The following is a 26,969-nucleotide window of genomic DNA, read 5'->3' as shown; positions in this document are numbered from 1 at the left end:
AACATGTTTAGAAGGAATAATGTTCACCATGTTAATCATCATTGTTTTAGCTTTTTAGCATGCTAAAATTTGCCAATAAATATTAAATGCAAAGCTGAGGATGATGAGAATGTCTACTTTTGCTAGTGTATGGTAATAAACCGAAGTATTGCACAATTTGAAGTTTTGACTTGATTTTGTTGTTGAGACACTTCACAAAAAAACAAAAATCTTTACCTTGTGGTAGAACGAGAGAAAAGGTAAGGGGATCGCAACCCATCCATTAGAAGTTGAGATATTTCTGTCTGTTAGACCAAAGTATTGGCTTAACAGAATGACCCAGACATTGTTATCCCTAGCATCATGCTGCTAGTGTGGCTAGAAACAACATGGCGGGGGTGCAAAGAATAGGAAAAAAAAGTTAAAGCCTCTATAAAAGAGAGATATACAATGGGAAGGTTTTGCAGCTTAAGTGGTAGCCAAGAGGGAACAGCGACTAGATAATGTAGGTTTGGTTGACAGGATTATGTTATTTAGCTCCATCTTCTGCTGTGGTTTCATCATAAATTCTAATATGCTAATTAAACCACATATCTGAGTGATTAGCTTAGATTTATCTCGCAGAGCATCTTTCTTACACAAGAACTTTATTGTAATAAATTGTGCTTGTGCTGTGTTTTAAGCTTACTCTCCAGCATTCTAATACTGATAAAATATATATAAGATGATGATACACTGATAGTGTCCAAACCAAAATGTCAAACTATTCCTTTAATGTTCAGTTTGTATAAAAACTCCAACTTTAGTTCTGTGTGTGGTGTGTGTAGCAGTGGTTGAAGAAATATTCTGATCCTTTACTTAAGTAAAAGTAGCAATACCTCAATGTAAAATTATGCCATGACAAGTAAAAGCCCTGCATTTAAGATCCTACTTATGTAAAAGTACAGTCAGCTAAATTAACTTATTTTTTTAAGAATTAAAAGTAAAAGTAATCTATTTGCAGAAAGTCAGCCCCTGAGACACATATATTAAATTAGCCGGGTATGGGAAAAAAGTTCTGCCACACAGAGTTTGAGTAATTTTTCAGACTTTTCTCTAAACTTTGCTTTTTGTGAATTATTGGAAAGTTTTACTTCTTTGGGCCTCAATTAATTATATATTTGGTGGAACGGCAAACAACTCAAACATCTGTAACATGACAAGGAAATACAAACAGGAGTTACAAGTCAAAATGTTTGGGAACTGCTGGTTTAACCTTTAACAACTTCTTGTATTTTATAAGCTTTTAATCTGAAATGTAACCACAGCTGTCAAATAAATGTAGTGGAGTAGAAAGTACAATATTTCCCTCTGAGATGTAAAGGGGTGGAAGTACAAAGTAGCATAAAATGAAAATAATCAAGTTAAGAACAAGTACCTAAAAACTGCACTCAAGTATAGTACTTGAGTAAATGTACTTTGATACATTCCACCACTGGTGGGTAGTTATTTGGTAATTTCTGAGAATGTAATTTGTTGTGGTAGTGTTATGGTGGACTGTATGATATGAAAATGAGTTTCGATTAAATCATCCACCTCACAAATTTACAGATATAAAATTACAATGTAATCTGATCCGACACAGTATTTACAAGATTACATAATTACTTCACTATCGTCATTATCAGTATATAATAGTGAAAAGGCATTTTTGTGCAACTTGTGATAGCTAATTTAAATAAAATCCCTTTTACTAGTCTTGCACAGTGTAACATGGGGCTTTATGGATAGTGGTATATGCCCAGTCTGTCCCTGCTATCATACATGATTATAATGTGTTGAACATGTCGTGTCTGTTGTGCTGAATCTGTATAAGATGTAGGACAAAAAGCCCATTAAGCCATCAGACAGACACAACCCTATGTTTTATGAACCACAAAGAGGTTTTGTCAAAGGATAAGACTAGCCTGTTTTCTGGCGTGGAGATGGATGGGGTGATGTTGAGGAAGAGGGGGAGGGTAGGAAGATAGTGTAGAAGGCCAAAGATGAGGATTTTTGATAACACACACACATGCCACACACATTAACAGGCACTTCTCTGATGACCAAAGGCTGGACACGTCGGCACCAGCAGCCTGTGTGGGTGTTGGGCGTGTGCAGGTCAGAGTGGAGGGAGACAGAGAGGTGATGAAATGAATTTACTGTGAAAGGCTTCAGCTCAACACTGTCCTCATATGGTGGAGCAGAGAATGACACAGACTTCTTCTTGTGCCTAACAGGAGAGCTTTTAGTAAATGGTTTCCAAAAACCAAGAGTCTATTCATTTACATTTCACTCACACAAATGATCACTCTTTTCAAACTGGACATTATTATCCCTGTTTTTGCCCCTATGACTCTTGATTGTTTTCAGAGTTTCTTACTTCCCCCAGTGGCTAAACCCACAAAGCTGGCTCATTTTTAGCCGATGCAGATCACCATGGTAACCAATGCTGTGCAGCTAACCTGCTCCACAGCTGATTCAATTCATAGGACAGGATCAAAATGTGTAAACAGCCCACCTACTGACCAATCAGCTCTCTGGACAAATGGAGCCAGTGCTCCTACAGGGCCCCGACAGGGACAAAAATACTGCAATCACTAGAATAAAAACAGAGCTGCATAAAACATGATTTATAGTATTAGAGGATAAAAAGTCACACAAAATCAAAACCTCACTCACGCTGTAAAACTCTGACATACACTACATGTACAGTATGTGGGAACCTGGCGCTGTATTCACAAGACACCCTAATGCTAAAAGTAACTCCTAACTGGCCAAGATAGGAGACTCTACAAGACTCATGTAGAGTCTGTCTTGCTTGTTAGCATGTTAACATTTACTAATAAGTAGGGATGTCCCAGTCAAGTTTTTCTCGCCCTGATCCGAGTCCATTTAATATTGCTGATATCAAGTCTGATCTGGTACTTATATTTACATAGCAGCAGAGGATATGCAACACTGATTTAATCTAATGTACAGGAGGCTGTAATGCACAGAGAAATGCAGCAATGTGCCCACAAAGGCAGGGAAGAAGAAAACTGTAAGCTGGTAAAGATGTAAACAGTACATGATTTAAAATACTTTTAAAAAATCAGGTCGTCAAGCATTTTATGAGGACAGAAATGCATTCAACACTTTTGTTAGACCTCAAGGATATAAGTACACAATGCATTTTGGTGAGTAACACTCTATATTAGAATAACGTGTTTATAAAAAGAATCACATGTCGCTTTAAATTTATCAGCTAAAATTATTAATATGATATGAATAAAGGTTTAACTGGAGAATGTGACTCGTGAAATAGACATGACACAATCCACTAGAGAGAAGATGTCTCACTCTGTTGGAGTTGCTGGAACTACAGAAACACTCGTAATTGAACAGCAGTGTTACAGAGTGGAGGTTCTTCTCTCACAAATGATCTTTGGCTGAGTACAAACACACAAACTGATAATAGCCAAGTTTCATTATAGACTGTCATCAAGTTATTCACGTAATTCAAATGAATTAATCACAGCTTGTATGATCTGCGGCCATTGATGTTTGTCATTTTAACTGGTGACAGTTACAGTGATTCAACTGCTTGCTATAAATGCTTGGTACACTACCAGTCCTTGTCAATGAGAAAGAGAGAGTTTGATTTTAGTGAATCTGTGTATTTTGCCAACCAGGCATCAGAATTCAGTCACTCACACTGGTGTGAACCTCAGGGTAGTGAACCAAAGTTAGTGCCAATCCATCCAATACATGTGGAGATATATCACTGGATAAGTGAAAGTTTTGATCTGCTTGTGGCAGAAAAAGTCAGAGTATCACCAAAGTCATTACATCCTCTGGGCACCATAGATATCTGTAACACATTTCATGGATATCCATCGAATAGCTGTCAAGACATTTCACTAATGAACAAAAATGTCAACCTGGGGCATGTTTCACAAAATCAATTTGCAAGCACTGTAAATTGTGCCAGTGCACTGTTTCACAAATGATTGTCACTCACAAACTGCAAGTTGTACAGTCCTCTCACATGCTCATGCATGGGTCCCAAGTTTATTTTGATGAGTTCAAAGTTTCAAAATGAACATGACAGGAGATTATCTTCTGTTGCGAGTGTGGTGCTAGAAGGAGAGTCAGAGAGTCAGTCACCAAAGTCAGTAGGCTTCATTCTCAATGGACCATAGACATCTATACACAATATTACGGCAATGCATCCTATAGTTGTTGAGATATTTCAGTTTGGACCAAAGATGTGGATCAACAGACTGACATTCCCATCCCTAGAGCCACACAGCGGGCATATAAACATACAAACTTTCAAAAGCATATTTTGATTGCAGACAAGTTAATAAGGATGCAATCAGCCCAACAGTTCAAAACAATCCAGTAACACCAGGCATGATGACTGGCACAACTCACCATTACTTGGACTCTAGAAAAACACTAAGCTGTCTGAGAGAAGCAATCATTAAACCAAAAACGCAATCTTCTGACACCACTTTGTGGATTGTGCTGTAAAATCGGTGCTGTATGTAAAATTTCCTCATGAAACAATGAAGATTTATTCTTTTACTGGAAATAAATATCACAGTATGAACATGCAGATGGTGTCTGATACAACATACTTACCAAGTCAATATTATGGTAACACTGTACTATACCTTTTACAATACCTGCACATGTCAACTCCAGTAGGTTAAGAAGAGGGATAGATTGTGGTTATGGCAAATGAACTATGTTTATGGTATGGGTATGATTAGGCAACAGAAAGGCTTGGTCAAGCTTACAGATAAGCCAACAATAATTGGAGGTCTGTGAAGGCACATGAACCCAGTCTCCTGCATGAAAGTCTGATGTGCTACACACTCACCCACCGGCCTGACCTCTATGACCTAGCTTTCCACATCACCACACAAAGGACACACGACTCCCTGCATTCTATGCTGTGTTCCACAGCTAGAAAAAATGGGATAATTTGAATGGGAGCTTAAATTAAACTAGTATTGTAATACAGGCATCCAAATACATAGAATCACTTATGTTTTCAGAGAGAATGCTGCTCCTTAACAGAAAAATAGACCCATCTTCAGGTGACAAAAACACATTCTAACAACAAATCACTCATACTGTGATTGTCCCTTCCAACATCCAATTAGCTATTGTCTCAAACCTGTCTACACAGCGGGACTGATATATATTATTTTACCGTATATGAGATCATCGTCTCTTTATCTGCCACCTGGTATCACAATCATCATCATCATTATCATCATTATCACACATAGTTGTTATTGTGAATTTACTGCTTGGGTTACTGATGTTGGCAGTCAAAGGTTTTAAAAATAACATGACTTATCACTTGATATGACCCTAAATAGGATAAGCACTTTATAAAAAAGATGGATGGATGGATATATTAATGCATTCATCTACATTTATAATAATTATAGTAATTATAGTACCCCTGGACTGTATCATGTTGTACAACATGTTTTTTTATATAGAAAACAAATACATTTTTTTGCAATAAAATGTGTTTGTTTAGTGTTACTGAGCAATAAATTGTGCTTAAGTTTAATCCTCGGCTTGAGTTTACCCATTGCCATCAAAAGTAAAACTGTATATTAAAACAAAAACAAATCGATAATTGTAATATGTAATATCTCAGTTCCAGTAAGAGCAAAATAAGCTTTTTAGCCTGTGCAGATAGCTAGCCAGAAAATTATTTTTCTTATTATTTTTACATTTTTGACAAATTAATGGAGGATAACCAACATAAGTCAAACTAATGTGTTAATTCTATTGTTTTAAATTTAATCTAATTTTATATGTCACCCTGGCATGCCATATATTGTTTCAAGACATGTTAGAATATTCAGAAACACCACCATTTTGCATGTGAGCAGCACTATAAATGCTCTAGGAGATTTTTTGGGATAAACAAAAATGTAAATTTAATTTTTTAATGTTTTTGTCTTTAGTCCTGAAGTTTTAAATACAGCCCAAATCTCCATTTATAAATGAATAGTTCCAATCCTTGATTATGACTGACTGAGCTGCATCCATAGCTGTTGTAAAATCTATCTACTAAAAGAAGGAATCTCTGTCTGTCCTGTTGTCCTGTCCTGTTCTGTTGAACCGTTCATGGGCAGGGCAACTGGCTCTGCAACTGCATGTCATGATCAGAGCGGTACGACTCTGCCATGAGAGATACGAGGGGACGACATCTCTCTTCATTTGATAACGTTAAAAGTCAGGCTTTGTTTGTTTTCAGAGAGGGTGAGTGAAATGAGTGCATGAGCGATTGACAGAGAGACAGTACTGGAGAGTGTTCTCATTCATACAATGCTATCTTCTGATTGTTTCATGGTAGTTACGTTCTATAGCACAAATAAAGAACCATCAAACACTCAACAGGTGATTAACTGAGGAGACAGATGCTCTTTTGATTTAATTTGGACATGAGACATGTTTAATATTAATAAGCTTTGGATAAACAAGTGAACAGTGAGCTGCTCTGTGTCTAAGTGCAACGGGGACTGTTTGATATGAATACTGTCACATCACAGTGGAGTGGAGCTCCTGGGCTTTGACTTGCTGAGCGGGACAAAGGCACGCTCCTCTCAGTTAAACTGCCCAAGAGAGAAGAACAAGCATACACAGGTTAAAAAAAAACAGAGGCAGAGGCAGTAAAACTATTCAATAGGAGCGCAGACATGCTTGATTGGCAGCAGAGTCAACCTATGGAAGGCCGTAAATTGCTTCTACGGTTCAACCTCAGTTTAGTCTCATTGGTGAAGTCTCTGTCTGCATTTAAACCATTTAACTTGTTAAATCCCTATCGTTTCAATTGATATGTTTGTCAGTTGATACATAGATTTATGATTCTTGAGGAATAATAAGCAATCGGCCCGTTCCGAACAGGCACGTTTTGAAAGGGTACTGCACTAGTACTCTATAGACACACACCTGTGACTGCATTACAAATTACTGTGCCAATTAGTCATCTATACAAATTGTTTAAAAATGTCAGATTTTGTTGTGAGTTTTGATTTACTGGGTGGGCTAAGCGTGGATGAATGGTGGACAGACATGGACAGGATAGACGAAAAAGATAAAAAAGAAAGGAGGAAAATAATGAGAGAAAAACTGAAGAGCGGAAAAAGTCAAGAAACAAAGCGAGGACCATTAAGCAGACTATGTGGTCCTTTTGCTGTTTTCAGATTTGGTGTGCCGAGAAAGATCTAGCTATTAATTTTAAAACAATCACCAAAATGGAGCTAAACTAGACTCTCTATCAGTTTTATGCCACTGTGAAAAACAGGAAAGGTGAACCCTATGGTTTCAGCTGTTATCTTGGCCAACATGCGGGGCTTAACCTAGAGGTGATGCACTGATGTACCTAGTTTATCACTAGCAATAACTTTGTTGGAGTAGTAAAAACCTTTGCCGAGAAGGACGCAACAAAATATCCCACCACCAAGTGTTAATAGAGGCAGACTTTTAGAAAATCAAGCACTCTCAGGCACTGAATCCAAACACACCTGAGGGTCTTGTCAACAAAGTCTGGTTCGATGTGCAGCTGCATATGGGATGCAGAGATAAAGAGGGCATGTGTTAAATTGGATACAAATGCAAAAGCAATCAAGATACATTAGCTAGGAGCACAAAATGAAAGCCTGTTCAAAACATATTTAATTGAAGGACATGTCAGCAATATCTCAGCGCTTAGTGGCATAGCAGCTACACAGCTATGTCCACAATGATTGTATCAGATGGTTTTGACTGGCTGTGTGAGTGAATTAAAAGCAAAGAACCCCAGATATGCGTGTGTTGCAGAGGAGTGCTGAGATGGGAGGATCTGTAGGGCACAGCACAGGAGCAGGATGACCAAAACATCTGGACTAGCAATGATTGGATCAGGGGATAACACACCCATTATCACCCTCTGTTTCCTCTAGGCAGCTGAGCCAAAGATCACACCCCAAATATCAGAGCATGAGTTAATGGTGTCAGGAAATATCTAAAGCCCACTGATCTCTGAGACACAGAGAGAGATGAACAGCTATGTGCCACACACTCTCTAGCCAGGCTATCAGTAAATGATGGTTTTAAACACACAGCTGATTTTGGTTTCATGCACAAGAATAATCAACAAGTCCTCCAGAACAACAAATAGAAGCATTTTCTGATCTGTTGCCTCTATCAGTAGGCTGACATCATTTGTCTGTGCCTTCCAGAACTATTTTTATTTTATACCAAATTACTATTGGAAAAACTGTGACCACACTACTGGTCGGCTGGTGCATACACCAAAAAAAGGTTCTAGCTTCCAGGTTTGCTCGCGTGTTGTGCAGCGCACTGAATATGAATTGGCCCCGCCCAAGAGTTCCTGCTCCGCCCCTATACACTTTACACTTTGGTGACATCACAGATTTTTAAAATGCTTTTCTCAGCCTGAGTAAAGCTTTACAAATATAAAACCTTCACGGATCAAAAACTCAACTAACCAACACAAGCATGCTGGTAGTGTGGCTAAAGGTCTGTTTAACTCAACAGGAGTAACATGGCCAGATCAGCCAATCCAGTGGAGCAGCAGCCTCCTCCCTTCTCAGCAAACCCACTGCATGAGTAGAATTTTTTTTTTTTGCTATTTTCAATTTCAAAATATGAAGAAAATAATATTGCATTGATCTCACAAAGGAAAACTGCAGTTTTTGAAAATTAAATTAAATTTCCCAATTTTCTCGAATTGAGTTTATTTTCAGATGGAGAATTCAACTGAGTCACACAGTATCACACAAACTTCAGAGACCGGTTGTTCATTTTAACTAGAAGCAGTGAATTTGTGCTGTTCAAGACTCTCTCAGGCAGCTTCAGTCAGCAGCAGAGAGCAGAGTTTGTGCACTCCTTCACACTTTTTCTGAATCCCTTCATATGATCACAACTGCTGTTATTAAATTATGAGTATCGTCTCATTGGGAGAAAAGAGAAAATGTACACCACAAAGTCTGTCATAGACTTGCACTTCACATTACACAGGTTGCACTCAATCAGCCGCTCTCCACTTGATAAAACATACCTACCATGCGTGACACCTTCATTCATGACCCTTAAATTCCATTACATGAAACCAGCACTGTGCTTTTCTACTTCACTGTTATTGCTTTATCTCTCCGTTTCTCTTCTCCCTTGCTCTCACACCCCATTCCACACACACACACACACACACACACACACACACACACACTCTCTCATTGTGGGCGGTACAGTGCTCTTCTTCAGCTGCTGCAGAACTTCCAATACCGCACAGGAGCTCATGGAGATCAAAGACATGATGTAGTTAAAAAAAAAAGAAGATGATGAGGGAGGAGAGAGAAGGAGGGGAGGGATGTGTAGAGAAAGGGGGTGTAGATAAGAAGAAGAGACAGAGAGAAAGAACAAAGGTTAGGGAGAGTGAGGGCTATATGAAGAGGATGAGAGGGGAGATTAAAGATGGAAGGAGAGAGGAGAAAATCAAAATGATAAGAGGTAAAGAAATGGAGGAAAGAGCTGTGTCTACACCGCATCAGCTCAAACTGCAAACGTTACAAATGCAATGTCCAACTATACAGTACCTAGACGTATGTCTTTAATCTCACTTTTAAGATCCATGTGGAACATGTGGAACACATGTGGGACACCTATCAAGCAAACTGAAGGTCAAAATTGGATTTTTGTATCGAAACAAATCATGTTTCTCTTCTGCTAGTCAGAAGACGATTGTACAATCTACAATTATGTCTGCATGATTGTACGTCATCACAGGTGATAAATTCCTCACACACCATTGCATCTTATATGAAAAGGTGGGATGGTCCTCCTAAACAAACAGAAGTTTATTTATAAGGCTCTACTGCAAAAACTGCCTCATTACCTCTGCTCTCTGGTTACATTCAAATTCAATACTTACAATGGCAGGTCACACAGGGACACTTTAACATTAGCTGTACCTTTGTTCATGATGAATTTGGAAAAAGTGAGTTCAAATACTATGCTACATGTGAAGTTACACCTCTAATTTCACTTGAACATTTTAAAAAGGCTTGACTCATGTATTTTCAATTCCACTTGTGATTTATTTTCTTAATGTGAAATGATATCTATCATGTGTTTGTGACTAATCTGTCCATCTGTCTGTATATGTTTATTCTTGTATATAGGTCTCTCTTTAAAAAGAGATCTTAATGACTCAATCAATCAATCAGTCAATCAATCTTGAATTGATTGTAACATGATCATGATCAGGAAACTTGAAAAAGACATTAAATATCTAACATTTATTAATTATAGAAAAGACAAATTTTATATATTTGTTAGATGTCAAAAAATATCCAACATTAAATTAATGCATATATAAAATAATGCTAAATACAGTTAAAATCAAACATTAAAAGAATGAAATGGTTCATTAATTATTAAAATAACATACAGCAAAGTCCAGTTAAGAAACAACACTGAAGAATTAAATAAATAAATACGTTCATATGAAATAGTGGATTATATTTAGACAAGTGTATATACAGAATGTACACACTTTCATTTGGAAATTATACTTGATAGGGTTGAGAGGGTTACCTGTTACTAATTATGCATTCAAACGCTTTCTGTCTCATCTTTAAGTTGTGTAGATGGTGTTTAGTTAATACATGAATCCACTGGCTAACTGCTCTTCTTCAGAATGGTAAAACAGAATAAAATACTTAAATAAATGAAACTTCCCTTATGTTTATAGATGAATCAATGTAAGATTTATTAAATATGGAAAATACCCTTTTTGTATATTTGCTAGATGGTGAAAAACATCCAACATGAACTAAATTAGTAATAACCTCATACATTATTTGAAAACTGGAAAAATAACATTTACCAAAAGTTGTGGAAGACCTTTGCTAGAAATGTAAACATAATGTGGAATCAATGCTGGAGAAGAATTAAACATTAAAATTGAAATATGAAAATAAATGTTTGAAAACTTTATGTAATGTTTCAATTTTTGAATTATTAATCAAATAACACAGAAACAATTGAAGTAAAGAAAAATAACTAGGAATTTGAATGAATGTGAAATAATTGATGATATTTAGAATACAGTGTTTGCTAAAAGTGGGATTCCAGCATGCTTATGGTGTAAACATAACTATAGTCCACATTCAAACTCCCTTTTGACCCATCAACAGGCCCCGCAGTGGGTATCAGGCTGTGCTGTCCTCTGACAGGTGACACCATTCTCTAACCTGACCGAACGTACCTTTAAGCTGTTTTTAAATCCTACTCTAGTTCAAGAAAAGAGCAGTTGTTCTGTGGCATGACTCTGTCTTATATCTACATTATATCTAAACTACAGTGGCTGGCCCAACTGGCTTGATAGCCATTTTCATCTGAATGCCATGGCCCACTCAGTTGTCCAACCAGCATCACTGTATAACTAGTTCCACTAACCTCATTGTAATGACTGGCTTGCAGGCTGCAACAAAGGAGACGCACGCCCAAACTCAGCGATAATAAACTGAAATTTATGAAAGTAAATAACAATAATTGCAATGTGATGTGGAAGTCAGTATCAGTGGTGTTTGAAAGTGTATGGATGTGTTGTCAGTGCAGAACAAAACCAAAAAGGAAACGCAAAAAAACAACCACAGCTTGGTAAATGGGGAAGGGATCAGAGAGGGTCTGGAATCAGGGCAGGCGGGCTTAAATACATTCTGGGGCACTGGCCAGGTGTTCCCACTTAGTACTCTAGTGACACATCGGCTCCATCGACCTGCAACATACAGACATAAACCACAGGACCAAAGGCAACAGGCGCTGGCGCCGTCACACTTATCAATAGCCATTAGCCCTCTTTCATGAGAAACTTCTCTTGAATTGTTCATCCTGTTGTCCAATCCATTGTCAACTAACCATCATGGAGGTTGTGAGCTTTCTTATTCTGATTTGGGTCTTTTTTTTCTTTAGAGGTTGTTTTGTCTACAAGAGTATGACCAGCCTGAAAGACTCAAGTACAGCCCAAAATGTCACTCAATGCTGTAATTCCAGTTTTGCAGCAATGGAGCCAGGCACTGTTATACTAGAGATTTTGGAAGGAAGACCTTGGAATGTACCAAACTAGCACCAGGACTGTTCGGGTGAAGAAGATGGGAAGGAAGGGAGGATTGTGCCAGAGACTACAGAGACAAAATCTGTGCCGCATACCTCTGTCCTCTATTACTGTATGCTCACTAATGTGCCATCTTTAAGGAATGTGACGGAGGACTTGACAACAAGTGTACAGTTTCTGTCGGAGTACAGGAACACCTGCATCCAGCTGCCTCCACCTCTGACCTTGAAATCAACAGTTTTGGACAGCTCCCAAGATTGAATTGGGACAACGCTTGCTCGTGTAAGACTGGTTGTTTGTGAAACAGTGTGCTGCCCCAATACTGAGTTTGTAACTGTGTCTCTGCCCCCCTTTTATCTGCTAAGAGAATTCCCACAATTATTTATTACAGTTGTTTATATCCACCCTGTGGCAAACATGGACAATGCACAATCATCATGGGAGTGATGCAGTGTTTTCAGAGCATATCCCCTGATGCACCTGATATTATTAAGGATGATTTTAATTGTAAATCCATGAATAAGTCCCTTAGTGATTTTTTTCAGTACCTTACCTGCCCTATGAGACATGGTAAGGTGCTGGATATTTGTTATGGGACTATCAGGGGAGCCTACAAATCATATTGCAAAGCTCCTCTAGGCACCTTGGATCATAATACTCTTCATGTAGTTCCAGTCTGCAGAGAGAAGAAACAAAGAGGAAGGGTGTGGAATGAAGACTCTATTCAGGAACCATATCAATGTTTTGAATGTTCAAATTGGGACATTTTTAAAGAAACCTGTGAAGATTTAAATGAACTCTCTGGTCATTCCTCACAGAATGTGTTCAATCGTTTCTAATAATAAGTCTTGGGTTAGTAAATACCTTAAACAGCTGCTGAACCAGAAAAAAATGAATGTTTCATTAGGCAGACAGCACTCAAAAAGGTGAGGTCCAGAGGTGTGTTAACAAGCTACACTTAAAATAGAAAGACACAGTCAAATCTATGATTGGACTGCAGAATAAAAATAAAAGTGTGGTGTGTTCTATTATGCATGACAGTGAATTTACTAATTAGTTAAATAAGTTGTCTCTGAGGTTTGACACACACAAATTTAATCATTAATCACTCTCTGAGTTCCAAGACATGGTTGAGGGCTTTAAGATACAGATAGATGAAGTCAGAGTGTGTAAATCTTTCATTCTTATTTAGGAAAGGAAAAGTCCTGGTCTTGGTCCACATTGTGGATAAACTCCTGAAAAGCTGTGCCTGACAACTGACATTTTTTCATATATCTTCTTCTATGGAACAGCAGAAAGTAGACTTTGGAAGGACTTTGTTGTGGTTGCAGAAGCTAAACTCACATCACCAAAATCATTAAATAATTGTCTCCCTGCAGGCATACCTCCCTTGTAATGAAAACCTTTGAAAACAAGGTTTTAGCCATGATTCTGGACAGAATGGACCCCTCCAGTTTGCATTCAAGGGCAGGAGGAGGGTGGAGGATGCTGTTTTGAGGCATGCGGAAGGGAGCAAAAAACGTGCAAGACTGCTTTTCATTGATTTCTCCTCAAGGTTTAATTTTATTCAGCCCGATGTCCTTGCACATAGGTTGCAGTCAAATTTTAACATAGAGTATTTGCTGTTTGATTGATTTTTTGACAGAGACCAGAGAGTTGGAGTGAATGGATCTCTGTCTAGTGCTCATCTTCCACAGGGTCTCCTCAGGGCTGCATCCTTCCTCCTCTTTTATTTGTCTTGTACACAAACAACTGTCAGACTTTTTTATAAAGACAGGTATGTTCTGAAGTTTGCAGATGACTCAGTAATAGTCAGCTTCTGCAAGGTGAGGAACAGAGTCATGGCCCAATGGTTCAGTTGGTGTCCAAAGAGATGTTCACTGACTTTGGCAGCAGACCTAAATTGGCACCATTGTCACGGTGTTGCTGAATTGTCCCAACACAGATTTTTATTGATCTCAAACAATCTTTGCCATTTTATCTACCAGGTTTGTGTGAAAAGTGTGTGTGTGTGTGTGTGTGTGTGTGTGTGGGTGGGGGGGGGATACTTGACTTGATCTGGCAACCCTCAACTTCAAGTTGTACACATTGTTGACTAGCTGCAGCCTGACTGACAGTATCAGAAGTAGATTCAGTGATGAATGAACGGTGGAGAATCTGAAGGAGTTTGTATTCATATTTTAAATGTTTTAAACTTAACACGATTGAAAACGTCTTCACTGGACATAACTAAACTAAATTTCAGGCATTGGGTGTTATTAGCTCATTTGTGATCATTACTCAGACATGTCATTTTATTACACAAATGTATGACTGCGGATGAAACTTCTTCTCAAAGCGAATTAAGACATCAGGCCCCTTTTAAAGAAGAACCAAAGTGTCAGTAACAGCTGAGCTTAGCTACAATAAGAATGTTCTGTAATCAATCCAAACATTTACTATCTCTTTCGGCATTATTGGGGGAAATATTTATATAACCCCATTCCTCCCCTTTTCCATGAGTGGAAATGGATATGGTAAATAAGCCACAGCTTGTCCTACTGATTTGTTTGTGAAGATGTTGCATCATTTCATTATGAAAATCCTTTCAGCAGCAGCCTGCAACACAGAGACACACAGACAGGTGTGCTGCAGCCTCTCAGGTGAGCTTTTATGTCATTTTATAAGATCTGGCCATAAGTTCAGGAGCTGAATGAAAAATAATACAAGAACAGGTTTTTAAAGATATCGAACAACAAACTGAATGAAGCACAGGGCTACAGAATCTCATGTGAGGTTTGCAAATGGTTTACAGCAGATAGTTGCTTTAAACAGAGCACATTAACTACAGAATATTATACTGTATGTTTATTAACAGTTATCGTGAAAATCTATCATGTCATTTTTTAATATTAATGTTCTCAGATTTACATCAATTAATAAAATGTAAAATATCGCTTGCCTGTTTCGGTTAAGTTTTATCAGCAAATACATATTTAAAGTCACATTTTTGCAGTCCAGCTCTAACGGATGCATATGAAAGAGAAAAGAGAGATAGAGAGCAGGTGCACATACACAGCTGTCCAATAAAAAAAAAGTCCCAACCAAAGAAACAACCAAATTAACATGCTTGACCACATCACCATATTATGTTAAGCTAACCAGCATGCTGACAACATGTTAGCGATAAATTAAACCCACTAGCATGATGCTCTGCAGGTGTCAGTTATCATACAGTGCCATGTTTTTCTCTGCCTGCTCTATACTGTACCTTAAATGTATTAAGAAACTCATTTTGTAGATAGTTTAGGAGAAATAAGACTTTTCCAGAACACTGCTATATTTTCCTGCATTGAAATTCAGCACATGAAGGCTTGACGTTGTGCCAGCTGTTGAATAAGCTACGCCGGTTTATAAATCTGACCTTAGCAGTGAAATAGAATTAGAGCGTCTGTGTAAATAAAAGAGAAATAGAGACAATGAGAAATTGTATGTATGAATCCCATTGCCAAAAATCAAGTATGCATGCTGGCGAGAACTGAAACTTAGCGTCTTACATAAACACACACGCGCATACACACACACACACACACACACACACACACACACACACACACACACACACACACATAATCTCTCCACCAAATGTCCTGGCTGCTGGTTTCTTCTCAAACACCAAGCTGGTTGCAGCACATGACGAGCTCTTTAACAAAAATAAAATGCCCTCACCATGAAAATCTGGGGAAGCATCAGGACTCTCTCAGTCAAAAACACAATATCTGAATAATATTACTTCTCATTTTGTATCTATTTATATTTGCAAATATTTGTCATTAAATTCTAATAAATCAAACCTTTTTACACCACTGCAGTATGTCTGTTTTGGAAAAATCAAGCACAGAAAAGAAGGAAATACCACTGTCCCATTCTATCGGGAAAGTGTTATAAGTGGTGGAAGAACTGAAATCTATTAGCAAATACTCCATTACAAGTAAAAGCATTTAAAATCTTACTTAAGTAAAATTACAGAAGTATTAACAGCAAAATGTACTTACAATATCAAAAGTAAATGTATTCTTTATGCAAAATGGCCCTGTTTAGTGTTATATTTATCATATATATTTTTGGAATTTTAATATTCATTCATTGACATATACTGTAAATGTAGTAAGCATTTTAATGTTGTAATACTGTCAAGGTAAATCTAATGTTAACAACACTGTTGGGTACTAAATTAATAAGAATGCTTATTTTATAAACTGACCATATGTTTTACATATAAAATAATGTTCAGAAAAGTAACTAGTAACTAAAGCTATCAAATACATGTAGTGTAGTAAAAAGTACAATATTTCCACTGAAATGTAGTGCCTCCAAAGTAGCATAAAATGGAAATACTTAAAGTACAAGTACCTTAAAATTGTACTTAAGCACAATACTTGAGAGTAAATGTAGTTTGTTGCATTCCACCACTGAACTGAGGAAAATGAGCTGTGTGATTGGCCTCGCTGATACAACTAAGCAAAGCAACATTCTGGAGTGCTTTTTTGTTGACAAAATAGCAATGATTTCCTTAAACCAGAAGACCTTATGCTGCTACCAGTGAGGAAAGAGGGAATGTTGTTGCTAGCATGTTGAATTTTGATCAAACAATTGAAGACCAATGCCTAAACTGCCTTATTTGGTGCAGATAATTAAGATCTCAAAGACATTTCCATCAAAATGATAATGAAGGACACCAGTGGACAATAAGATAACTGCAAGAGCAACTGCTCTATTGCTGAGAATCCTTGCTACTTAGCACAGTAAGGAGTGACATACCCACTGTAATCTGTCATTATGTGCGTGTTGATTTCTGTTGCTGCTTTTTTGCGCTTCAACTCAATTTTCATCTGTTTACATTGCTCAACTACAGTGTTGTGTGTTGGGCTAAAAGTGCTGCAAAATGCAGGTGACCTACACTTAATACAATGCCTGAACACATCCCTTGTGAACCCAGATGGAGGACTGAAGTTGCTGCTGCTGCTCTGATGCTGTGCTGCTTTCACTATGCTGTACAGATTGCTAAAATCCTTTGAGGCAAAACTGTGATTTGTGATTTTGGGTTCTATAAATACAATTGAATTACTTGCATCATACGTGTTATATTTGGTTTTACTTGATTTGCCAACTAGTCATATATTCATAGTTATGTGAATAGGTCACAGCCTCTCTTTCTCCAGTTCGCCAGTCCTCCCACCATTCAATGGGTGCTGGAGACTGGAGACTGTCATCTCCTCACACAGACTGCTGCTCTGATGACTTCCTCCTGTCCTGTGCGTGAGCAAGAACGCCCCCTGCTACTGATTGGCTGGAGTATTGTTGTGTGGCTTGCTCCAAGCCACTTTGTTTACATGCCAATTTACAGAGCCAGTGCTGTGTATGGACAGTCGATTTTTTTTCAGCGCACACACAGAAGGGCCAGCTAGCGGACTGTGAGGAGATATTTGCTGAATTTGAAAAAAAAGTTTATTGGATCAGAACAGCTGACTAAGGTCTCAGTATGCTTCAAACAAAATGCTTAAAACACCTTTTCAACGGTGAAGTTGCCATTTTATACAGCAACTGGCCAGGTGTGCAGAGGTGTGAAAGGATGCTGGGTTTGAACTTCTTTCATTTCCCACACAACTGCTCCCAAACTTGTCTTCTATACAGTGAGACACCATGAATCCCTTAAGGGAAGACTGGATAACAGCACAAACTTTCCAGCACTTTTATCCGATTCATCACATCTCACGCTGTGTCGGCAGGTTTTTCATCCTGCCTTTCAGCGTGACTGTTCCAACAGGTATAAATACTTTTGCCTTTAGACGTGGTTGATTGGTGGTTGAAGCATACAGACACCTAGACCAATGATTACAGTTCGTCACGGAATTAAAGGTATACATACCTTGATGAACAACCCACCACTGTGCACAAAAAAGAGTGATATAAAACGCTTTCCATCAAAATTTGACAGGTCCCAATAAGATTGTGCCAACTATCCTTCCTATTGAACTATAGTAACCCCAACGTCATCCAATTAGATCGTTTTACATCAGTGGCTCTTGCCTCTGACCAATGAGAGGATGTGGGTGGTACTAACCCTAACCAATGAGAGAGGAGAGGGTGGTGTTACCAATAACACAGTACGTATGAATGGCTGGATTAACCTGAACCATTTCAATGATGTTTGGGGGAGAAGGATGCCCAACATTGAACATTCATGATGTAATGCAAGGTAGTTCATTGAATCCTTGACAGCTTTTGCAGAGTATATGTGGGCAAAAAACTGAATTCTGTAGACTTAATGTACTGAGAGGTTAACAAAATATAATGGGGAAAACTTCCAATCATAGGATGGAAAAAAAACAAAAACAATAGACAAAGGTAGTGAAAGGTGAAAGGTTAACCAGAATTAATTGGAAGCAGGCTAGCCATGGGGTGCTATGTGGGAAGGTCCAGAGACTGTCCACCTATTATTTTTAACCACAAAACATTTTTAGATTATTTCAATGTTTTTAAGACATTCTATTTTATAATAAAGTTTACAAATGTATACTTTTTTTCAGGGATAAAGCATACACATACTATACATTCATGCCCTCTTTCACACACACTCACAGTCCGTGACATTAACAACAATATCAAAAACCGGCAGCAATGCTCAGACTATATGAAATTGAATTAAATGTCTCAAAACATGCAGTATAATTATACACCACTAACTGGAAGACACTGATTGTGTGCAGCCATAGTCTTGGGTTGTTGGAGTGTACAACTGCCCTGATCTCTTACTCACTACCACTGAGTGAAAAGAGAAGGAAAGAAAGAGAAAAAAAATCCTCATCAATGCAAATTAGAACCTGAGGAGCCTTGCTTGACTCACGAGTTCTCCAGAAGCCAAAATCACAGGCTTTCACTTCCAAATCTTAGTTGTCATACATGTCTACAGATGCTCCATATTAACAAAGGATAGTCAGTCACATCCTTGGATTAGTCTACTTCACACTCAGCCTGCCACAAGAGAAAATAAGGTTTCTAATTCTGCCTGCATAATTGCCTGATTATAATGATCTTCTCTCTCCTTCTCTAGCTCTGGCTTTTTTTTTTCTCAGTTTCTGTTGCTGTATGCACACACACATGCACACAGACAAGAGGATGACTTCATAATGGGAGTAAAAGGTAATTGGGAAAACCGTACAATATAGGATGGGAAGTGTGAAAACCATAGACTTAAGGTGGTGAAAGATGAAAGGTAGTGGAAGGTGAACAGGATCAGGCTAACTATGGGGGTGATCTGTGGGTAGGCTCAGACCCTTTGTTATGCTAACACCCTATCTGAGGACTTTCAGGGAGTCATCATTGCACTGCTCATCTTGGGTCTGCATGTCCTCAAGACAAACATTAAAATATGTCTTTACTAATTTGTGTCATCTTGAAAAAAAATTTGGTATTATTATTATTATTATTATTATTATTATTATTACTGCTACTACTACTAGTAGTAGTAGTATTATAATTATTATTATATAATGTCCTGATGGTTTATTTTGTTTGTTTATTTTGTTTTAATGAAGTATACATGACAAGGATTTTTTAATTATAAAAACAGTTATTTCTATATCTTTGCAGGTGCATGTCTAAATTGAGAAAAAAAAAATACAAAAAAGAACACACACAAACACTTCTCTGATTTACCTTCTCTCTCCCTCTCTTTCTTTTTCGCTCTCATTCCCTCTCTAGCCCCGCCTTTATTTCTCAGTGTGTGTGTTGCTGTATGCACGCACTCACACACACTGTAGCCTAATTCTGATATAAATTAGTCTTCAATTGAAAAGTTAAAAAAAAAAAACCTGCATTCGTATTTTCTGGTGCTGCACCAGCATTGTGCAGTGTTTGTATTTAATCTGATCCGGTTTCTAGGCATATCGATCCAACGTGAAAGTTCCTATTTGTTAATCATCATATCTGTCTTCATTGCTGTTAAACATCATCAGTCATCATCTTCCTGCATCAATGGCTCTTCCCGACAAACATCTACTTCAGGTTATTAATCTAATAGCTGAGTCTCTCAGTGGTGAACACAAGAGGCTCTTCCACTTGTGTGAAACTTATAACAATAATGTGGCTTGTCTGTTTCTGGCAGAGCTCGTGCTGCAATTGAGGCATTATGATATCCTGAGGAAGGTGGTCAGAACCAGCTGAGATGAGGTGGAGAGGATTCTGAAGCACAGGGAGTTTCTGCCAAGATTGAGGAGAGATATGCTTTAAGACATCCATTCTCTGCCTCTGAGCACCATCTAGTTGGCCTCGGAGGCAGTGGTACTGCCAAATAGTTAGATTAAAATTATTATTATTATTTTTTTGATCATTTACAAAGCTAGTTATTTTTGTATCTAAATGTGCTCAAAAACTCAAATAAATAAAAAACATCAAATTAAAATGCATAATTTCATTGACCAGTTACGTTTGAATATCACCACATCATCAGGTAGAGACAAACGTGTGGCGCCCCTGTTAGCTAGCTAATGTTCCATCGTACGCAGTGACACAAAATGGATCGGTTTTTGAAACGAAAAAGTGATGTGGGAGAGAACCTGCACCCATAAAAGTTCCAAAATGGTGGTGAGGAAATATGATCCTGAATACATTAAATTCGCATCCATAATGAATGGTGAAATCCTGTCCAATCAGGCGCTAAAACCATCGAAGCTCCAGAGACACTTAAACACAAAGCACCCAGGATGTGTTGGGAAGCCAAACTAATATTTCTTAAGGAAAAGGAACGGGCTTCAGGCACAACAGAAAGTCATCACAACATCAACAACTCAGTCAAAAGCCACTTTGAAAGCTAGCTATATGGTTGCTGCTCATGTAGCTCATAGCAAGAAACCCTTTACGGTTACAGAGGAGCTGATTTTGCCTAGCGCTGTGCGTATGTGCTACTCTGCATGTCAGCCTCTCACTTGATGACTTGATCTAATTATTTCCCAAAAGCAAGCCCGAGTGTCTCACTGAGGGTAAGCAGAATATTTATTTTGGTCATTACAGCTGACAGTGGCAAAACACATATTTGCAGCACAGTTTACTGTTTCTCCTTTTTTTTTTGTCATGTTACGTTTTTTTCTCTTTTATTTGGGAAGGTGGTCCTTGGAAATTTTTTAACAATCAGAAATGGGCCTTGGGTTACAAATGGTTGAGAACCCTTGCTTTGAGATATCTGATGAATCATACATATTTCAACAATCCAAGTTAACATACATGTAGTTCTTTTGAATGATCATTGTTTCCCTCACTGCAGAGTACTTATGGCTAAGTGATAATATAAATAAAAGAAATAAAGATCTGAACAGTGTGAAATCCTTGTTAGGTAGCACGTTACCTTGTGAAGAGATGGACCATTCAATGGTGAAAGAATGAGTGTATACTGGTTACTGTGTGGGTGGGGAGTTTTGGTGTTGTCACTTGACACAAAAAATGTCAAAACCTTTTTTCCTTTTTGCATGTAATTATTTTTAACAAACTACATTAATTTTGCACAGCAATTTTACTTTGCTTCTTTGACATGCTGTGACAGAATTTTTTGGATGTAATTACTGAACCAGAGAAGCTGGATAAAATTTCATCTAAAAGGCTGCACTTAGTAGAGGAATGCTTAAGAAACACTGGCAGGGTTGATCTAGCCAAAAAAGTGAATATGTACAAGACATCAGGTAGTGTATTTTACTTTTGCCTTTTAATATTTTATTTATAGAGTTAAGCAATAAAATGCTCCTTGACAAAATGTGAAATGAAAGTAATGTTTGAGGGTGGTGAGCTGTTTGTAACATTTATACATACAGTAAAGTCAGTAGGCAATGTGAGGGGAGATGAGGAGGGATGCCATCCCCTTGTTAGCAAAATGACCAAAATGCATCCTACTTGTTAACCTGCAGAGAGAGTGCAGGTAGTTTAGTTGAATATTTTTGTCTAGTCTGCCTGACTCATTGATCCTTCATCTGACTGAGGTTTGCGCAAGTTAGAATCTATGGCCCAGACCATGGTTCTGAAATATCAGTAGCCTAACTGTGCTGTGTATTGATAAATCTATGATGCTGTCCTTGGTGCTGAAGTAGCAGACAGACTTGTAATTGCGCCTTTTTCTCTCATTCCCACCCTTCTATCAATTTCGTGTTGGATCTGTAATATTCTCTAAACTATATTGTACAAATACTTAATTCTATACTATATTGTAGCCTATATAGTCTATAGAGTAGTGTCACCTTCATGATCAAAGTGACAAGTTGCAACATAGCAATGGAAGAGAGAAAGAGGATCATAGAGACATACTGCTGCCTGTAGTATTCCTATAATATTCCTATGATATTTCTATGATCATTCAGTAGCGTCTGTGGTGCTGAAAACACCCCCCCAAACCAAGCCACCTCTGTAACTAAATATTTTAGGGAAGACATGACTACAGATATAGTTTTAACTATAGATGTAACCTAGGAGTGGAGCAGGTAATGTGATTGAAGAAATTAACCTGCACTGACCACACCACACTCAGCTGCTACAGTTACATAATTCAAGGTGAAGTTCATAACATGAAGACTATGGTGTGTTTTGAAAATTAGCATTATTCAAATGTTCAGTGTCCACATCCAGTAAAAGAATAGGCCTACACAAAATATGTATTTAGCCTAATAGCAGTTCTATTATATTGAAATTATAATCACAATTAACTTTAACCCTCCCACTGAGCTCCCCCCTCTGTTAAAAATGAACAAATCACCTACTGAGTAAAGCGAATGTGAAGTATAACATTTTTACATATTATTTAGACAGGAAAAATGCAGAGAAGGAAACTGATAAAGAGGAATAAAGTAGAATACTTGGCACAGGAAACATATGATCTGATCCCAACCAAACACTGTAACTTCACATGTACAGTGATCCTAAAGCATCCCAAAAGCTAATATGAAAGTCAACTCATTAACCAACCTATACTTCCATTTGCAACAAAAGTGACTGATATGAACAAATAAAAGTAGAACAGTTTACCAAGTACTTGAAATTATACTTTATTACTTATATTTACTTGTATGTCTCTCCATTTACTCCTTTCCTAGTTGTATGTAACATCTGAACAACGTTCGTGTCAACAGCAAAGGTGCAGAGTTCCTGTGAGTGAGACAGTATATAACAGTTCATGCTTATTATTTTTTTTCTCTCATAAATTTAATACTTCTGAAAAACATCTGCTCTTTAGTTTCCATCCCCCACCCCAAATAGCTCCTTTTCTCCACAGCAAACAAGACTGGGACAGTCCCTCCACATTGGCAAGACAGGCATGATATTAGCAAATTATAACAACCAATGTTCTTACCAGAGATGTAAGTCAAAATACCCATTTCAGGACAATGGAAGTCCTGTTGGCAACTATTATTTAATATCTACCCAGTAAATGGTAAATGGACTGTACTTGTATAGCGCCTTTCTAGTCTTCCAACCACTCAAAGCGCTTTTACACTACGAATCACATTCACCCATTCACACACATTCACATGCTGAATGGGTACAGCGGCTACCATTCAAGGTCCCAACCTGCCCATCAGAGAAAACTAACCATTCATATACTGATGGTACAGCCATCAGGAGCAATATGCAGTTAAGTATCTTGCCCAAGGACACATCAGCATATGGACTGGAGGAGCCAGGAATCGAACCGCCAACCTTCCGTTTAGTGGACGACCTGCTCTACCTCCTGAGCCACAGCAGAGTTGGAAAGCCCCAGTTCAGTCATTGTATTTCACTTTGATATTCACTTTGATATTCACCTTCATATTATTACTTTCATTTCAGCCACAGAAAACATCCCAGCGCCTGCATACAGAGAGCAGAACTGTCAGGTAAGGTTTGTGCCGATAACTTTGTTCTTTGTTGTATTTTTCAACATGTATAATTATTTAAGTGCATTAATGAAATGTCTCTTCTTGCTCTTTTGTGTTGCCAAGTCCATTAGATTGGTACAAATTTAACACTGATCTCAGAGGAGTATGTGTTATCATAGACTGTGTGGGGTAATGATGGAAGTAAGAGCCACAGTCAGACTATACCACTAAAAAATTATGTTTGATATGAATTAGAGCTGAAACAACCAGTCCATGAATCAATGAGTTTACTGATATAAAATTAATCTGCAGCTATTTTGATAGTTTATTTATCATTTTAGTCATTTATCAAAGAAAAAATGATAAACTTTCCCTGGTTCCAGCTTCTCATTTGTAAGGATTTGAAGCTGTTCTTTGTTTCATATGATAGTAAACTGAATATTGGGGATTTGGACTGTTGGTTGGGCAAAAAGCAATTTCAAGAAATTGTTAAACAGACAGCCCTAGTCTGATGTGCTTTTTTAGTGACTTATCACCAGTGTAAAACTTGAATGCATGGTTTCATCTTTCCTTACTCACTCAGAGATGTTGGAACATACATTTAAGACTCTTCACTTCAGTGTAGTCCTCCGCAAATCACTGAGTGTGGATGACACTCTTTCAACTCTTAGAGGGATTTTTAGACAGAGAGAGAACCATGGAAGCGATGGCTTCATCTGTTGCATAATTATCCGCGGCACAGCCAGTCATCTCCTGGCTACAGACTCATACACTGCAGGTCTACGTCTTGACATGGTCAGACATCTTTTCACTGCAGATGCATGCCCCATGCTGGCTGGCAGACGCAAACTCTTCTTCATCCAGACGTACAGTGTCCCCGAGTTCCAGCTCTGTGCCAGGATGGAACATCGGGATGAGGATCTGGAGACAGATGGGTGTGATGGGCTGTCCAGCTATTATTCAGTCCCTACAGACGCAGACGTATACTGGAGTCACTTTTGGACTGATGAACATCAACTCCAGCCAGGACAAGGACATCATCACTCCGTTTACCTGAAGGCTCTAACAGAGGCCACGTGATACATTTAATATTGATAAACTTTGAATAAAGCAGCACTCAATGAGCCGCTCCGCTCTGTGCAGGGGAAGGGCGGAACTTCAGGGCTCTGCAGACAGACTGCAGTATGTCAGAGAGAGCAGAGACGAGGCGTGTTAGAGTCAGAGAACAGTGCTCTGAAAAGAGAAATTAGACAGCTAAAACAGAGCTTTTAATCAAGAATGGACAACCTTACCCCATGTCTAGACAGAAAGTGGAGCGTTAGCAGCACGCTTAGCAGATCAGCACTACACAGGAGGTGTTCAGGTACAAGCACTCAGAGCCCAATACACAATGACTGTAGTTACATGCGTAAAACAAAGGAAATACTTCCCAGAGGCAGTTCAAAACCAGTTTGTCTCATACGCTCTGAGACGGCAGCGATTGTGAAGCGCCACTACAGATAAAGCACAATTCTTTGTAGCAAACATACCCACTCAAATCCAAACTGAAGGAACAGAAAATAGGAACGATCTAAGAGCGCAAATATGATTGATCCACTTTATTTTAGGATGCACATTATTTTATTTTTAAATAAAGTTCTTATTTTACTTGAAATGAGCATAAAACATTTACTATTAGAGTACTTGTATAATAGAATGTTAGGTTCTTTCATCTTGTTGGTGTATATACTCATTCACACCTTACATCAATTGCATTAACTTCTCTATGCACTGAAGTAGTGGCTGGAGGCCAAGTAATCAGCCTGTTCCAACCAGGCACGTTTTGAACAGGCACTGCACTGTGTATACTTCTTCCTACTCCTTTTCAAACATGTAATATTTAATTTGTGTTGTTTATGAGAATTTTTTAATGAGTTTGTTGTATAGGTTTATTCTTGATTTCATTTTATTGTTACTTATTCTTACAGATAAAACTTCTAATCTTTCTTTTTTTCTTCTTCTCCATATTCTTCATTAAAAAATGTTTGCACATCACATCACACACATCATTAATCGTGATTAATTCACTTCGTACATATTTTTAAACTTTTGTTATCTATTATCTAACTTTAAATTTTTCTTCCCATATTTCCACAATTTAACACCTTCTCTTGTGCTTTCACACTTGTAGGTAGTGTGCATTCATGTTTTTAAACTTTGTTGGGGATATTTTTACAATTTTTTCACTCAACTTTTTATTCTTTACCAGGTTTCTTAAATTAAACATCTTCACTAGTGTTTTCTCTCTTCTGTGTTTCTAGTTTATAGTTATAGATTGGGTTTACTTTTTATTTCTTCTCCCCATGTTTCCAAACTTAAATGCATTCTCATGTGCTTTTACACTTATAAATAGTGTTCATTCATGTTTTTAAACTTTTTATTTTTTTACCAGGTTTCCTAAATTAAATGTCTTCACTTGTACTTTTACACATGTAGATAGTGTTCATTCACATTTTTTAAAATCTTTTCCTCCCATATAACTGCATACTTTTACCTTTCACCTTTTGTCTATTTTAGGTTTTTTGTCCCACCATATACTTTGCATTCATTGTCAAGGATTCATTGAGCTACCTTGCATCACATTTTGAATGTTCACTGAAGAACAAAGGTGTAGCCCTGTTCGACATCCCCTACCCCCTTATTGCTTTACATCCTCTCATTGTTGGAGGGCAGGGACGAGACACGGTGACATAGAAGGATCTGGTTTTATGACGTTGAGGTTACTAGAGTTTAACAGTAAAGCAGGACTAACGGTGAGGTGGCGCGATCTGACTTGGACCTGTCAAAATTTGATGGAAAGTGTTTTGTATCACTCTCTCACAAACACAAGGAGAATCATCATCACCTGATTTCAAGATTGTGAGAAGGAAGCTCTCCATAGTAACTTGTATCATACAACTTTTATACAAACAGTACACAGA

The 26,969-nt window shown here is 37.9% G+C and overlaps 1 protein-coding gene across 1 annotated transcript in view; it reads left to right on the top strand.

Annotated features, from left to right (window-relative positions):
• The window catches only part of LOC121908229 (CASP8 and FADD-like apoptosis regulator), a 29,045-nt gene extending 3,905 nt beyond the window's left edge, over positions 1–25,140 (top strand). Inside the window, 3 exon segments of the mRNA XM_042428088.1 lie at positions 24,141–24,196; positions 24,198–24,210; positions 24,593–25,140. Of these exon segments, the coding sequence (XP_042284022.1) occupies positions 24,141–24,196; positions 24,198–24,210; positions 24,593–25,089 (566 nt within the window). The 3' untranslated portion in view covers positions 25,090–25,140.
• Positions 25,141–26,969: the final 1,829 nt, after the last annotated feature.

Source organism: Thunnus maccoyii, chromosome 12 (assembly GCF_910596095.1).
Source record: "Thunnus maccoyii chromosome 12, fThuMac1.1, whole genome shotgun sequence".
Lineage (NCBI taxonomy): Eukaryota > Metazoa > Chordata > Actinopteri > Scombriformes > Scombridae > Thunnus > Thunnus maccoyii.
Note: the sequence above shows the minus strand (reverse complement) of the source record. Positions and strands in the feature narration are given on the sequence as shown.